Source organism: Clarias gariepinus, chromosome 8 (assembly GCF_024256425.1).
Source record: "Clarias gariepinus isolate MV-2021 ecotype Netherlands chromosome 8, CGAR_prim_01v2, whole genome shotgun sequence".
NCBI classification, from domain to species: Eukaryota; Metazoa; Chordata; class Actinopteri; order Siluriformes; family Clariidae; genus Clarias; species Clarias gariepinus.
This window is the reverse complement of record NC_071107.1, coordinates 12,090,169-12,105,146: the sequence shown is the minus strand read 5'-3', so window position 1 is coordinate 12,105,146 and position 14,978 is coordinate 12,090,169. Positions and strand designations below refer to the sequence as shown.

Sequence of the window (14,978 nt, the reverse complement as noted above, 5' to 3'; positions counted from 1 at the left end):
TTTTTTTACATATCCCAGTTAGGTAGCTGGGGTCAGAGCACAAGGACAGCCAAAATACAGTGCCCCCTGGAGCAGACAGGGTTAAGGGCTCAACAGTGGAAGGCTGGTGGTGCTGGGACTTGAACACCAACCATTCAATCAATAACCTGGTAGCCCACAGCCTTAACCATTGAGCCACCACTGGCCTACAATATATACTAAATATATACACGGTATATAGAGTGTGTTTGTATATGTGTTTGAAAGAGAAAGAGAGAGAGAGATAAAAAAAAATAGTTACAAAAATCTTTAAAAAATAATTGCCTAATAACATTATTATTAAACATTTCACATTTTATTTGTTTTTGCCACATTATGTTTAAACCAGATCCATAATAAGGGTAACAGCACATTTTTTATTTTCACAGTAATTGTGTAACCTGAGTTGTTTAAGATCCTTTATGTCAGCAGTATTATAAAACAAGGAATAATAAATAGCACAGAAACAACAATATTCTTTTAGTTACCTGGGATTTAAAATGACAATGATACATGGCATATTTTCATAAAGATCATCAGTTACAGAAACCTAAAATGATAAACACACTACAATAAAAAGTTAAACACTTCCATCTGGGATAAAATATTATTTTACAGCAACTGATGGTAAGAACGTCAACATCTGCCTAATATATTTTTTACAAGACAACTGGATGATAGTTTTTTTCCCGAGAATTCATGAGCTTTTATGCATTATAATGCACATTGTATCTACTTTCTATTTTGGTTTCGCTACTGCATGTTGTGTGTTGATGTGTTTCTTCAGATGTGCTGACTGTGTGAAACGCTTACCACACTCTTTGCACTCAAAGGGCTTCTCTCCAGTGTGGATACGCTTATGTCTCTTAAAATTACCCAAATCCACAAAGCCTTTCTCGCAATGAGGACAAACATAGCGTTTCTCCCCTCTGTGTCCCTGCATGTGCATGTTCAGGGCAACTCTATGCTTGAATGTCTTTCCGCATTGATTACAAAAAAATGGTTTCTCCCCTGTATGCATGCGCATGTGAGTAGCCCGGTCTGCCTTCGCCAAGAACTTCTTGCCACAAACCTTACAGGGGAATGGCCTATCTCCAGAGTGGATGAGTTTGTGTTTGGTCAGGGTAAACTGGTAAACAAAACTCCTGCCGCACTCCTCACATTTGTAGCCTTTCTCCTCTGCATGGACTTTTACATGCCGGTTGAGGCCTCGTACACTAGGGAAGGCCTTACCACATTGGGAGCAGGTATATGGCCTCTCGCCTCTATGAAGCCTCATGTGGTTCTCCAGCGAAGACGCATTGCTGAGAATCCTGCCACATTCAGAGCACTCCGTCTTCTTTTCCAGTATTTTCCGTGGAGGTTTCTGTAATATGGTTTGTGCAGGGCCACTTAACGCAGACTGGGGTAATACACTAGACAAATCAGATGGTTCCCACACTTGGCAGGTTGTGTCACATCCCTCTTTTTGCTTATTAGCATCATTGTCCATCTGTAAATCCTTTACCATGTTCATTCTGAAGGTATGTTGTTCTTTTGTAGAATCTGGTACTATAAAGTTTGGCCCAGGCTTGGAAAGAACCGTGTAATGCTGTATTGCCCCTGGAATAACTGCAGGCCTGCCACCTTCATTATTCTCGGTGGGGACTTCATGCTGCATTTCCACTGTAACAGATTCACTTTCACAGTTTGTAGATTCATGAACAGCAAGAGATGGATATCTTTGCATATGTCCCTCAAAGTCAGTAACTGTAGACATAGGGATCTCTACAGGTAGGTTAGATCCTCGCTTGGATAAGTTTCCATGATTGGAGGCTGCCGCTTGCTGTTCTTTCAAAGTAAGAAGTGGTGCAAGCTGCAAAGGTTGACCCGATGAATGGGAAGGGATCATAGATGTGGCTTCCTGTTGGTTTATTACAACAGAAGAATGGAAAGACATAGAAGCTAAGGGCTGAAGCAAATCTGATGTGTTATCAGGAGCTGGGAAAAACTGGTCTGAAGATGAACATAGTGAATCAGATAAAATGTCATAGTGGGATGTGGCATGCTCTAGTGGAGATGAAATATTGGTCTGTGAAATCGAACTTTGAGGAACAGAAGGCTTTATTGACTGAAGTGGGATGTAGGGTGGGGCGAATGATGCATGAGTTAAAGGATAAAATGACTGGCTTGTTGGGGTCAGATCGTGATGGGGCATAGGAGGAATGTGGGCTTGTAGATTTAAACTTTGTGAATTTGGTGGAAGCATGTCATTTGACTGAATGAGTACTTGAGATGGAGCATGGGTTGCTGGAATTGAAAGGTGGTTGGGTTGAACAGGGACTTGGTTGGGTGGAATTGAGACCTGGTTTGGTTGAGGTTGAATCTGAGATATTGAAGTAGGAACCTGTCCTTGTGCAACAGTATGCTGGTCTGGAAGAAAAGAAGCCTGGACTCGAGGACTTAAAAAATGGCTTATCTGTGTCATGTTCTGAGAAGGAGTTACCACAGTTTGAGGGTGAGAGACTGAAGGTTTTGTAGTCTGAGGAGAAGACTCAGTTAATGATGTCATTGATTTGTTGACTGGTAATCTTTTGTCTGCAATTGTAACTAGGGTTTGTAACAACTGACCAGTGGAGAAAGATTCTGTAACTGGGTTCTGGTTTTGGGAAAGAGGGAGCGTAACTTGTTTAGAGCCAAACTGCGTCACTGTAGCTGAATGCTGGATATTTTGCTGGGATTGAGGTACACTTAGTTGAAAGGTTGCCTGAATGGACTCATCCATTTGAACAGATGGCACTGCTTGCTGGGATTTAGATGTTGACATCTGACCTACTCTGCTAGACATGCCGGTCAGGGCAGTTACACTAACTGGAAGGAGAGGCTGGGTTGAATTAGCAAATAGTGCTGACGAACTTGGCTTTTTAGCTGATGAAGAATTTTTTTGTCTTTCTGTATCACTCTGAAAAGATGGACATCCACTAACTCTAGCCCTAATTTCAGTCGGGGTGACAATGTTACTCGATGAGGCTGTTCTAAAATTACAGGAAACTGTGGTCTCAGATGATGACCCGTTAGTGGTGGATATTTCTTTTTGGGTTGCATAGTTTCTGCTCACAGTTTGAATTGCTGAAGGGATCATTACTGTGGACATGCAGAAAGATAAATGGAAAGCAGGGTTAGGTGAAAAATGGTTAAGAATAAAGCAAAAGTGGTAATGGAATAGAACTATCCAGTTTCTAGGGTTTACAGTTTTACAGTACCTCACCTTTTTCCATGGTGTTTTTAAAGGGCTCTTTACGAACCAATATTGGCTCAGCACCCTCTTGCTTCAGTAAAAAGTATCCTGGGGCGTAATCATCACAGCCAGTCTCCTGAGGCTAAATAATAAAATAAAATTAGAAAAGTATACCTTTAGGTATGTTCATACATCAGACCCTGTATCCACACACGTCATCAAGAAACCTACAAGAAAAATGCACATTGTGCCGTATGCGGCAAAATATACAGTACTGCAGTACTCGCGCATCTCGAAAACGTGAGCGTGTTTGTCAACGGGGCATAGCTCCAGCTGCACGTGTTCCCAGGAGAGGAAAGGAAGTTGTGTTGTGCAGTTGTGGTTGGAAAAATGGAGGAAAAAGTACTCATATTTGAATGGAGACCAATGGGGACCAAGTTTAAAAAAGGTGGCAGAACAATTCCGAGAGAGATTTAATAAGATGGCACCAAGTAACACAGTTATGCTCCCTATTGTTACAAAATTTCACCATTCTGGTAGTGGACTGTGTCAACACTACGCAGGTAAACCATCTCCTCTTGCAGAAGTTGACAGCAACCTTTCTTCTGGGATATGTTCGAGAATCTCTATGAATGATAGGAACATTATCTACAGTGAGGCAGTGCACACACTTCGAACACTTACAATATGCATATCATGGTAAATCAACATGCCAGTAATGTGTATGTTAGTTTCTTTCAGGAGAAATAAACTCACAGATGACAACAAGGTAATAGTGTTCATCTTTTTATTTAATTACTGTATATTTTGGCACATACTGTAAGTATTGAACTACTGACCATAACTCAGCATACCAAAAATATGCAGTATTTTTAGGCAATTAGATTATTATAAGAAGAGAGACCACCATAGGACCCACCACTGGCTAGATAGAATGTATATATATAGTGTAACCACATGACCTGTAAATCTAACAAAGGGGCACCAAAGAACACCAAAACCACACGCACCAAACACACCGCTGTACTGAGAATGTACGTTATCTACATTCTATCTAGCCAGTGGTGGGTCCTATGGTGGTCTCTCTTCTTATAGTTTATAGTGAGGGAGTAAAGGAGCTGATAGTCACAGTAGCCCCATTCATACAGCCTGTTAAAGGTGAGAATTTTGAGCCATCGTTCCGCTTCGGCATTCTGTATGAAAAGAACGGAGACAGAATCTAGGGTTGATGGTAATTCGTCTTTAACCCGGGAGCAGAGAAGTGACAGATTAGATCTGTGTTAAAAAGGAAAGCCCCCATCAAAGAATGCGGATCTGACGTTTTGAGACGTGTGAGGAGCGCGACACATGGACATGAGGTTTTGACGCCAGGAAAACACCTAGCAGCTAACACAAATAGATCTTATACAGAGTAGATCATCAAAAACAATAAACTGAAGGATCAGCTGAAAAATCCCGGCTGGTTATAAGATTTTAACTTTGTCTGTGATTGGTTAGGTCTCAGCTCAGTTAAACACCTGTTCAGTAAGAAATGACCATGAACTGGGGAGACAGCAAGCTCTGAGAAGAGCGCCAATTTTAGTGAGTGATGTAAATGTGCAGGGTTGCCACACCCCCTCTCATAGCGGAAAGCCACACGCTGCCTGAATGTGCTCACTGAAGCGGCAAATTCGTGGCTTCTGTGTGATTTACAAAACGTGTGGGAAAGCAAAATATTCAGGGGGGCTTATTAGCGCCTTCATAGTGCGATTTCTGTGAAAAGAGCTTGTATAGTAGTCAGAAACTACATCGCCACAAAGTGTTCCTAATAAAGCTTGTGCAATTGATGTAACTAGTGATGTCATTATGTTGCAGCGACCATACTGTCAGTCTAGCACAGGTGAACCATTAGTTGGTCCTTAAAATTACTGTGTGGTGAGCTGCAAACTTCTCCAAGATCATTAAAATGGTACAGTTTCGATTACACTAACATGAAAGGAAATACTTACCCCATGCGATAAATAGTTTATGACGTGATCATCGTAACCTGTTTAAAATGTTTTTGCTACAAACAATTTCACACACAGGTTCATAGTTATTACCCAAAGTGGTTAACATCTGTCATGCAAAACGTTTCAATATCAAAAGCAGGCTTATTAAAACATATTCTAAACACATCAATCGTAAATGCATAAGCTTTTAACACTTTTTTTAAGACTTGAGTTAGCAGGAAGTGCTCGAGAATTCACTCGAAAGGATTCATGTCTACACTTTGGTTTGACTCCTCTAAGGTAATAAAAACTTATCTTACTCTTTAACAGCAGGGGAAAGCTAGAGGTGACATGTTTACAGACTGGGTCAGAATACCCAGAGTTGAGCAACGTGCCGACTGAGAAAGAGCATTAACTTTGTACAGAGTCCGAATTTATTAAATCCAAATTAGGATTTATTAAAGGTCTTGGCAGCAAATACTTATATCTGAACCTAAACACACATTTAAAATGAGTCTGTCTGTCCTGTCACAAGTCAAAAAGAGAACAGACTAAAATTATACTCACTTAGGATAGGATAATAATTCAGGTCTGCATTTCATTCTAATCGAAATCTTTGACATATAACATTTATGGCCGTCTAGACTAATTATAGCCTCAAATAGAGCAGAATATTTGGAGCCCAACCCAAGGAAATTGCAGGCTGTAGCAATGTGAGCATGACCGGCAAGAAAGCCGTATCCACAAACATCATGTGACAATATAAGGTAGCTGCACAAGCTCTATACAGTAGGTCACAGGGTCCAAAGCGTTGTCCTAAAGTACCTTCTGTTTTCCTTGTCCTAACCGGTTCATTTAACTAATCGAAGTAAATAACAGCTTTTCCTGAGTTGAAGTGGGGAGGCAAGTGCCTATTAATTACAAATAATTAAGCATATTATTAAGTAATTAAGTGTAATAACGTATTTAATTACACAGTTTCAAATCACGCATTACAACCTTGAATATCTTGAAAAAGTCAACACTAAGACATGGAATTAAATAGAAGGGGTGTTCATGTCAAACCACGTCTTGTGTAAGTGCAAAATTGCAGAACACAGTTATGAGAGTATAAACGACCTTTTTTTCTCTACGCCACACTAATGCACATATCACAGTGTTTCACTAGTGCTTGAATACTATCAAGGTAGAAAGATTTCACGTCTGAAATGCTGGCTTTCCAGGAACTTCTTTAACGTCTGAAATGCTGGCTTTCCAGGAACTCCTATAATGGGCCAAGCGTGTGAAGAAGCCTTGGAGCCAGAACAGGACTGTACGGGGGATGTGGAAATAACCCTCAGCCGAGTTCCTGTAATGTGCAAGTGGTGTTCGTGAATGATTGTGCGTACGGTTCCCACAGAGAGAAGTGGGACTTCTGCAAGTTGGTGTCAAATCTATACAAATCTTTAATTTGTCATTCTATGACATACGGCCTTCTTTGAAACAGCCTTTGCAACAGTCAAATGTTTTACTGCAGCTAAAAGTCTCATCACCATATCGTGCTTGAAGTCCTCTGTAAATTTCAATAAGTTTTGCACCTTTGTTTATTAGAAATTTTAGCACAAGTCCTGGTTTGACTTGAAAACCCCTTGTAAAATCTAAATGTACATTCATCGGATAAAATTACTATTATGCTTTTTATTTTTTTTGTTTGTTTCTGACCTCTTTTTTAATAAGAAGCAAAGCAAGCTGCCTGTTGCCTTCTTCTGAACTGCTAGAACAGAGATCTTCAAGACGATCACTTGTGATGTGTCGCAGGTTTAGACGCTCACCGACTGGTGCTGGGCTGCAGCATCTTTCAACCATGGTGGGCTTTTCTGGAAAACAAATTAGAAACTGATTAACACTTCCAGCTGAATAATAGTGGTAGTGTGTGTGTGTGTGTGTGTGTGTGTTGGGATGCCACATAATGACACCTCAAGTATTTGCATAAAGTTAAGTATAGATTTTATAGTTTTTATGAGTATGAGTAATGTAAGTTTTCAAATTTCTGTCTCAAAATGTTTCCTTAAAGTCCTTTCCAGGCGTCCTTAGCTGTCATTTACAAGTGATTATTTAAAAGGCCCAATGTACCAGGTTAAATGGTGTAATAATCACACAAGTGCTCATATTTTTATTTGAATGTTGCCCTTTTTCAGGTTGGAGCAATTGCTCCTTCAAATGTTTATGCATGTTCCTACATCGGCTGTGCTTTCTGCATGAAAGGAAGGATACGACTGCTGTTCCCTGTTGGTGATACTAGCCAATATAGGACATTTGTGAACTCATGTATGCAGAAGAGTGCAGACAGTTCTTAATGTGCTTGCCAGTGTAGATTTTGTATAATCAAATACTTGGTTGTGGATAATGTTGTTGATGTTTTTTTCGGCTGCTCCCGGCAAGGGGTCACCAGATATGGTAAACTATATAAAAATTCTATCAACTCATAATTATCTGAGACTACAGTTCGGAAGGTCCCAGGTTCAAACCCCACAACCACCAAGTTACCACTGTTGGGCACTTGAGCAAGGTCCTTAACCCTCAACTGCTCAGACGTACAATGAGATGAAAAATGTAAGTCCCTCTGGATAAGGGCGTCTGCCAAATGCCTAAATGTAAATGTTAATGTAAATCTAAGTTCAAACAAGCTTTGGTTTTCACATTTCGATTTCAAAAAAAGTTTCTTTAAAGTCCTTTACATACCTTCACCTGTCTGTAAGAAGTGATTAAATGGAAGGCCCATGGTACCAAGTTGAAAAGATTTAATAACCATGCAAGTGCACATCTTTTTAACTGAAATGTTGCATAATTTTCATGTTAGAGCAACGGCTCCTCCAAATGCTCTCTGCGTAGGAGTAATGATACGACTGCTGTACATGTAAAAGGACAAACGGGTCTTTTCTCTAAACATGTTTTCTCCACTGCCCCTGGTTCAGAGCACTAAGGATACGAGGGAATGTGCTACTGTGTGCAGATTGTACAGAAAATCCTTGGATATCCCTTATGAGATATCCCTAATGTCAGTGGTTTGCACTGTCGCCTTGCACCTCAATGGAGTTTACATGTTCTCACCATGCTTGGTGAGTTTCCGCCCACAGTCCAAAGACATGCAGGTTATACTAATTGGGGTTTCCAAATTGCTCGTAGTGTGTGACTGTTGAACAGTCGTAAAAATGGGAATAAGTACAATGGTTGCCATTGGCTTCCACAGTGCCTAGTTGGACAACAGAGGTTCCTAGATGGATGGATGGATGGATCGCTAAATGTACAAGGAAGATATAAGGTGTCCCTAGGTGTCCTTAAACAAAGATTTAAGATGTTTCTCTTAACCAATCACTTCATTCAATACTACTTTCAAAAGTATCTCAGTTTTTGTTTTTTTAGTGAGAGTGATTTATTTGTACTAGCCTGAGGATAAGTTTGGAATTGTGCTACAGATAAAAACACTTTACTAAGTTGCTCTAAATGAAAAAGTTCACTAATTGTTAACGTAAATTATGGCATTATGCATATGTCTTCTTCTACACCGTACATGCTTTACCAGAATGTAATAAGACGGTATGTCTCGTGTGGACCATGTTTGAAAATGTCTCTTGGGGTGGAATGGTGGACGTCCTTAGGCTGTGAAGAAAGTCTGCATTATTTTGTTGTGAACAACGTGGAAGTAAGAATCTCATTGTAACACAGGGGAAATTAAATCATTGGGTGGTCTTTTTTTTTTTTTGTAAAAACAAAAACAATACAACTATAGAGAGTCAGGAAATCCCCAGAGCATGCATGTAAGTATGCACGCGTTCTGTTTGTAATGGACAGGCTATTTATGTGCCTTGTGTGTGTGTGACTTGATATTGTTACAGGAAGTGTTAAATGCGTGCTATAGTTGACGAGAGTGTTTCTGTTGTAAAACTCACCACATTGTACACCAATATCGCGTTTGGTGTGCTCTGGCTTTGGACATCCATCTCCTGCGTCTTTTGTCTTGTAATAAGAAGGAAAAATCCCGCTCTTTAAATCGACGTTCTCTTGCCGCAGGTGCACCAACTCTGCTTTCATCTGGTGCAAAGTCTGCTCGAAAAGTTTCGTCGCCTCGCTGACTGCTGTCCTCAGCACGCTTTGCATAACAGACCTGAACTGGGTTTCGAACCCAGCACACTCCTCCATTGTGCATTTAGAACTGAATGTTTAACACTGATGAAATGGTTTCTGTTTTCAAGACAGGACGAAGTTTACAACTGACACAGGAGAGGATGACAGCCGAGGGGGGGTGGCGGTGGTGATGCGTTCTACTTACGCAGCCGTCAAGCAGATCCTCTGATCTGTATTTCATACAGACAGACGCGCTTCCGGATTGAATGCGATGTAGATCTGCAAAGCTGTGCAGCCCTGCGAGAACCACCAACGCTAACGTGCGAAAAAAAGATCACTTCCGCAAGACAAGTGTTTAAATAAAACTGAGCTGAAGTGCACCCATGTGCAGAATGAACTCAGAAACCATTTGTAACAAATATTTACGTTCTTTTATGTTATAATTAACTTTTAGATTGATATGGGGAGATGTTCATTTAATGATGGTGTCACGAGCGCTTAATCATTTGATCTGTAAAGTGCTACTGTGTTGTAGTTCCTCACATTGGCTACTTTGTTCTCCCTGTGGTCTAAAAGAGGAACTTGGGCTTTTAATAGAGAAATGAACGGTTTTTTTTTTTTAATACACACAAAAGAAGGAAGAGAACTGTTAAATGCTCATAAATGACCCAAAACATAAAGGGGAAACGTTGGAATTTGAAAGTAACTTATGTAAATGAAGTGTGAACGAACTGTAGCGTTTGATGCTGCTGCAAGCGAGCACTAATTTGCCTACCCGTGAGCCCCTGCGGTGTGCTCGTAATTTCGGTGTTTAATGCCTTTGTATTACGAGACGGACTGTTTATTGGTAATGTATGACAGTTGTAATTAAACATTTCTGCCCGTGTGCATTGTACCTGTAAATTATTTGTGGTTATATTGTTCACCAGTAGTATTAGGGCCTATTTATTTACTTTCTTCGCATTTTCACTGTTGTTTAAAACTTATCTTCACCACAGGTTGTTGATTTATCAGCATTTTTATATTGTAGTGCAAGTGATTGTGTGGTATTTTTTTGATGCTTTTTAGCTCATCACGTTTGTACAGAGTAGGTTTTGTCCTACTATATCCTTCCAATCAGTCGGTAGATCCTCGTTCCTCTAATTTTGTTCGTTCATTCATTCATTCACTCATTTATTCATATTTCATACAGCTTATCTTATGGAGGATTTTGGAGATCCTATGCATGTCTTTGCACTGTGGAAGGAAAGCGGAGTTCCCAGTGAAAGGTGTGAGGAGAAAATGCAGGGCCCAAAGCATTTATATACACTTTATATAACATAAAAAATATATGCACAAAAAAATCAGTCACAATAGTGATTAGTCACATTGTTTAAAAAAAAAAAAAAGTGCATAGATAACAACTGTAGAAGTGTGTATGCATTTTTTGGGCCCCTGCGAATGTGTCAACTAAGTGAGAAACCTGTTAGTGGTCAAAGCTCTCATCATCAGCTCTTTCAATCAAATCTGATCTAGTAGGGGAAGTGGCAAACATCAAACTTGTGCTACACATATGACCCGACCACACTTTGCCTGGCAACAGTCGCAAATTAGCTGGGCAAGTGGTTCCATGCTTCAGACACTCAAAACCTTATCTCAGTCTCATAATAACTTTTCTGAAGCTTAACGTCAAGGCTCTGGGCATTATGTGACTGCACACAGACTGCAGGCAAAGTTTGAAACACCAACCTAGGAGGCAAGAGGAAACTATGCTAACCACTGAGCTACATCGTCCCCTTTACTATCAATAAAGCATTTCTGTTTTCAACAACTCTATATACTGTGGTTCACGAAAACTCGAGGAGGTCAAGAGTGTATGAGATACTCAAACCAGCCTGTCTGGCACTAACAACAATGGCCAGAGGCACCTAGATCACATTTTACCTATTATAGTGTTTGATTTTAATCTGCTGTAGGTTACTACCCTACCCCACTCTCACATATGATTTTATATGACAGGTAATTTGGAAATGCCAATCAGCCTACACTGCTGGACTTTTGGACTCGGGGGGACTGAAATATACACTGGAAACCCACAAAGCATAGGGAGAACGTGCAAACTCCATGCACTGGAGAGTTTATATGCCACAGGTCAAGTTTCAATATTAGCAGTTACAGAAGGTGACCTCTATATCAGAATTGTGTTCAAGATAAGTGACTTTGCTTTATGGTTTCGTAATTACCAAACATGCTGGAGGGCTTAAGGAGGCTAGTAGTTTTATACATTTTATAACTTCTGTAATGTAAACTGTTCTAACTGTCTTGTCACAACATTAAATTTTGATTAGATGTGTGTTTGTATGATGTGATTATTAATAAATTCCACTTTGCACTTCTGCAATTGTGCAAGATTAGGACACAAACACAAATCACATATAACGGTGAACTAATAAAAATAATAATAACAGAACACAGGTATGAGAGTAAAAACAGCTATTCCTGAGTTAAAATGGGTAGACATATGGGAATCAACTGCAGGGAACATCTGTGTTAGGTGAAAATGATTAGGTCAGCGAGAGCAGCCACAAGGTAGGTGTATCTAGCAAAGTGTTGGATACACCTAAATTATTAATATTAATTTAAGTAATTAAGTAATTACTTAATTTAAGTAATTAAGTGTACTAAAATATTTAATTACACAATTACAAATCAGGCTTTACAACTTTGAATAGCACTTGACATGGATATAGGTCCAAGTCAAACCGGGTCTCTATTGTTATGAGAGTAAAAACTACATTTATTTCTCTATACAATTTATTTCTATTATCTCTATACCTTTATTTATCTATTTCTAATAACCTGTTATACTAATGCACTTATGTTTCACTAGTGCTTGGATATCATCAAGGTAAAAAGTTTTCTTAATATGGCAAAGACACGATCAGGCTGCCTGCTTCACATCTAAAAACCTGGCCTCCCAGAGACTCCTTTAATGGCCCAAACATGTGGTCAAGGCTATACAGAGGATTTGACAATAACTACAATAAGTTCCTGTAAAACACCAATGGTGTTCATGAATGTGTGTACAGTTCTCACAGATGTCTCTTCCGCAAGTGGCAACAAGTTATCTGTCAATTTTTATGCAGTGTTCTACTTATTGAATGTTTATTGGAACAACTGCAGTGGGTCAATCAGTTTTATGCTTTTCACTCACTTGAACATCCATGCATTAAAAGTCCATTTCACTTTTTATTTCTTCAAATACAAACGTATATACAACAAAAATAAATTTAAAGAAAAAGATTTTGGAGTCACTATTTGGATTGAAAGGCTTGTTATAAATCACTGAAATTATCCCCCTCCCTATCTATAGTAAACAATGATTAAAATACCTATTTAGCTAAAACAATTTGTATGACAAAAACATGACAAATTCTTCAATATATACAGAGTTATAAAGTGTATACACACTTCAGGAAACGAAAAACTTTTACTGAAACTTTAACTTTCTATATTTGAATAAAAAATGTATTGCTATCCATTATAATATGATAATGATACTATTTTTCATTTCCTACTAATATATATATATATATATATATATATATATATAGTATCTCACAAAAGTGAGTACACCTCTCACATTTTTGTAAATATTTTATTATATCTTTTCAAGGGACAACGCTAAACTGTATGTATGTATGTATGTATGTATATACAGTACAGGCCAATAGTTTGGACACACCTTCTCATCTATCTGTCAATGTGTGTTCTTTATTTTCATGACTATTTACATTGGTAGATTCTCACTGAAGGCATCAAAACTATGAATGAACACATGTGGAGTTATGTACTTAACAAAAAAAGGTTTCCACAGTCACCGGACCTGAACCCAGTCGAGATGGTTTGGGGTGAGTTGGACCGCAGAGTAAAGGTAAAGGGGCCAACAAGTGCTAAACACCTCTGGGAACTCCTTTAAGACTGTTGGAAACCATTTCAGGTGACTATCTCTTGAAGCTCATCGAGAGAATGCCAAGAGTGTGCAAAGCAGTAATCAGAGCAAAGGGTGGCTATTTTGAAGAAACTAGAATATAAAACATGTTTTTGTCTTATTTTATCTTTTTTTGTTAAGTACATAACTCCACATGTGTTCATTCATAGTTTTGATGCCTTCAGTGAGAATCTACCAAATCAAATTCAAATTTCAAATTCAAATTTTATTTGTCACATACACAGTCACACACAATACGAAATGTAGTGAAATGCTTATACGACTGCCATTGACCCTAAAAGAGAATTAAGGTTAAAAATAAGAAATAAATATGAATAAAAGAAATACGATAGAAAAATTAAATAGAAAAATTAAATTAAACTAGGAAAAATAGAACTAAAAATAAAAATAGAAATATGCTAGGAAAAATAGAACTAAAAATAAAAATAGAAATATGATGTACATAAAAATAGAAATATACTGTACAAATTGAAATATACTGTACTGAGAAATATACTGTACAAATTTAAATATACTGTACTGGGTGTGCAAATATGCATAGAACAAAGTGTCTTTGTGCAAAGGTTATTAAAGTGTCTTTGTGCACTGGTCCAGGATGTAAACGTAAACATGTAGTGTAGTTGTGAAGGTAGGTGTGCAAAGTTATTAAAGTGTTTTTGTGCAATGGTCCAGTATGTAAACGTACAACATGTAGTGTAGATATGAAGGAAGGTGAGCGTGTAATTGTCCATAGTGTCCATGGATGTAAAAAGATTGATTGATTGATCAGTTATGAAAATGTAAATGGTAAATGTAAATGGTCATAAAAATAAAGAAAACACAATTAATTATTGAAGGTGTGTCCAAACTTTTGGCCTGTACTGTATATATACACTCACCTGAAGGATTATTAGGAACACCTGTTCAATTTCTCATTAATGCAGTTATCTAAACAAACAATCACATGGCAGTTGCTTCAATGCATTTAGGGGTGTGGTCCTGGTCAAGACAATCTCCTGAACTCCAAACTGAATGTCAGAATGGGAAAGAAAGGTGATTTAAGAGCGATTTTTTTAAAAGTGATTGAGCGTGGCATGGTTGTTGGTGCCAGACAGGCCGGTCCGAGTATTTTACAATCTGTTTAATTACTGGGATTTTCACGCACAACCATTTCTAGGGTTTACAATGAATGGTGTGAAAAGGGAAAAACATCCAGTATGCGGCAGTCCTGTGGGCGAAAATGCCTTGTTGATGCTAGAGGTCAGAGGAGAATGGGCTGACTGATTCAGCTGATAGAAGAGCAACTTTAACTGAAATAACCACTCGTTACAACCGAGGTATGCAGCAAAGCATTTGTAAAGCCACAACATGCACAACCTTGAGGCGGATAAGCTACAACAGCAGAAGACCCCACTGGGTACCACTCATCTCCACTACAAATAGGAAAAAGAGGCTACAATTTGCACGAGCTCACCAAAATTGGACAGTTGAAGACTGAAAAATTAAGACAGAAAAATCTTGCCTGGTCTGATGAGTCTCGATTTCTGTTAAGACATTTAAATTGTAGAGTCAGAATTTGGCATAAACAGAATGAGAACATGGATCCATCATGCCTTGTTACCACTGTGCAGGTTGGTGGTGGTGGTGTAATGGTGTGGGGGATGTTTTCTTGGCACACTTAGTGCCAATTAGGCATCGT

General features: G+C 38.8%; 1 protein-coding gene across 1 annotated transcript; it reads right to left on the bottom strand.

Annotated features, from left to right (window-relative positions):
- Positions 1-318: 318 nt before the first annotated feature.
- On the bottom strand, positions 319-9,481 carry LOC128528711 (zinc finger protein ZFAT). The gene is made up of 4 exons (XM_053501774.1): positions 9,135-9,481; positions 6,907-7,061; positions 3,266-3,377; positions 319-3,141 (listed from the first exon to the last, which is right to left on the bottom strand). Exons 1-4 carry the CDS (start codon positions 9,382-9,384, stop codon positions 758-760), a joined length of 2,901 nt encoding a protein of 966 aa, XP_053357749.1. The 5' UTR covers positions 9,385-9,481; the 3' UTR covers positions 319-757.
- Positions 9,482-14,978: the final 5,497 nt, after the last annotated feature.

Coding starts and splice junctions, on each gene's coding strand:
- LOC128528711 (XM_053501774.1), bottom strand. CDS start 9,384: ATGGAGGAGTGTGCTGGGTTCGAAACCCAGTTCAGGTCTGTTATGCAA. Junction 3,378..6,906: donor TGCTTCTTATTAAAAAAGAG/GTCAGAAACAAA, acceptor TTTATTATTTAG/CCTCAGGAGACTGGCTGTGA. Junction 3,142..3,265: donor TAAAAACACCATGGAAAAAG/GTGAGGTACTGT, acceptor GCATGTCCACAG/TAATGATCCCTTCAGCAATT.